The sequence below is a fragment of the Eimeria mitis genome, genomic scaffold (genome assembly GCF_000499745.2).
Source record: "Eimeria mitis Houghton genomic scaffold, Emh_scaff8630, whole genome shotgun sequence".
NCBI lineage: Eukaryota > Apicomplexa > Conoidasida > Eucoccidiorida > Eimeriidae > Eimeria > Eimeria mitis.
Window position 1 is genome coordinate 1 of NW_013576356.1, and position 417 is coordinate 417.

General features: G+C 41.7%; 1 protein-coding gene across 1 annotated transcript in view; it reads left to right on the forward strand.

Annotated features, from left to right (window-relative positions):
• Window positions 1-159: 159 nt before the first annotated feature.
• EMH_0095440 (uncharacterized protein) overlaps window positions 160-417 on the forward strand; it is a gene marked incomplete at both ends in the record, with an annotated part of 1,604 nt that continues 1,346 nt past the window's right edge. Inside the window, one exon of the mRNA XM_013502229.1 lies at window positions 160-415. Coding sequence (XP_013357683.1) covers window positions 160-415 — 256 coding nt within the window. The remainder of the gene's footprint in view (window positions 416-417) is intronic.

Consider the following 417-nt stretch of genomic DNA (forward strand, 5'->3'; position numbering starts at 1 on the left):
TATATATATATATATGTATATATATATATATATATAAGATAAATATATTATATATATACATTAATATATATATATATATAATATAAATAATAATAATAATAATAACAATAACAATATAAATATAATAAAATATAAACGCAGGCGTATATAGACAAATCTATGTACACCTATATAAACATCATCATCAGTAGCAGCAGCAGCAGCAGCAGCAGCAGCAGCAGCAGCAGCAGCAGCAGTAGCAGTAGCAGCAGTAGCAGCAGCAGCAGCAGCAGCAGCAGAACGGAGACACCAGAGGCAGCATGCCGCCGCAGCACCAGCAGCAGTACCAGCAGCAGTACCAGCAGCAGCAGCGCCAGCAGCAGCAGCGCCAGCAGCAGCAGCACCAGCTGCAGCAGCAGCAGCAGCAGCAGCAGCGGC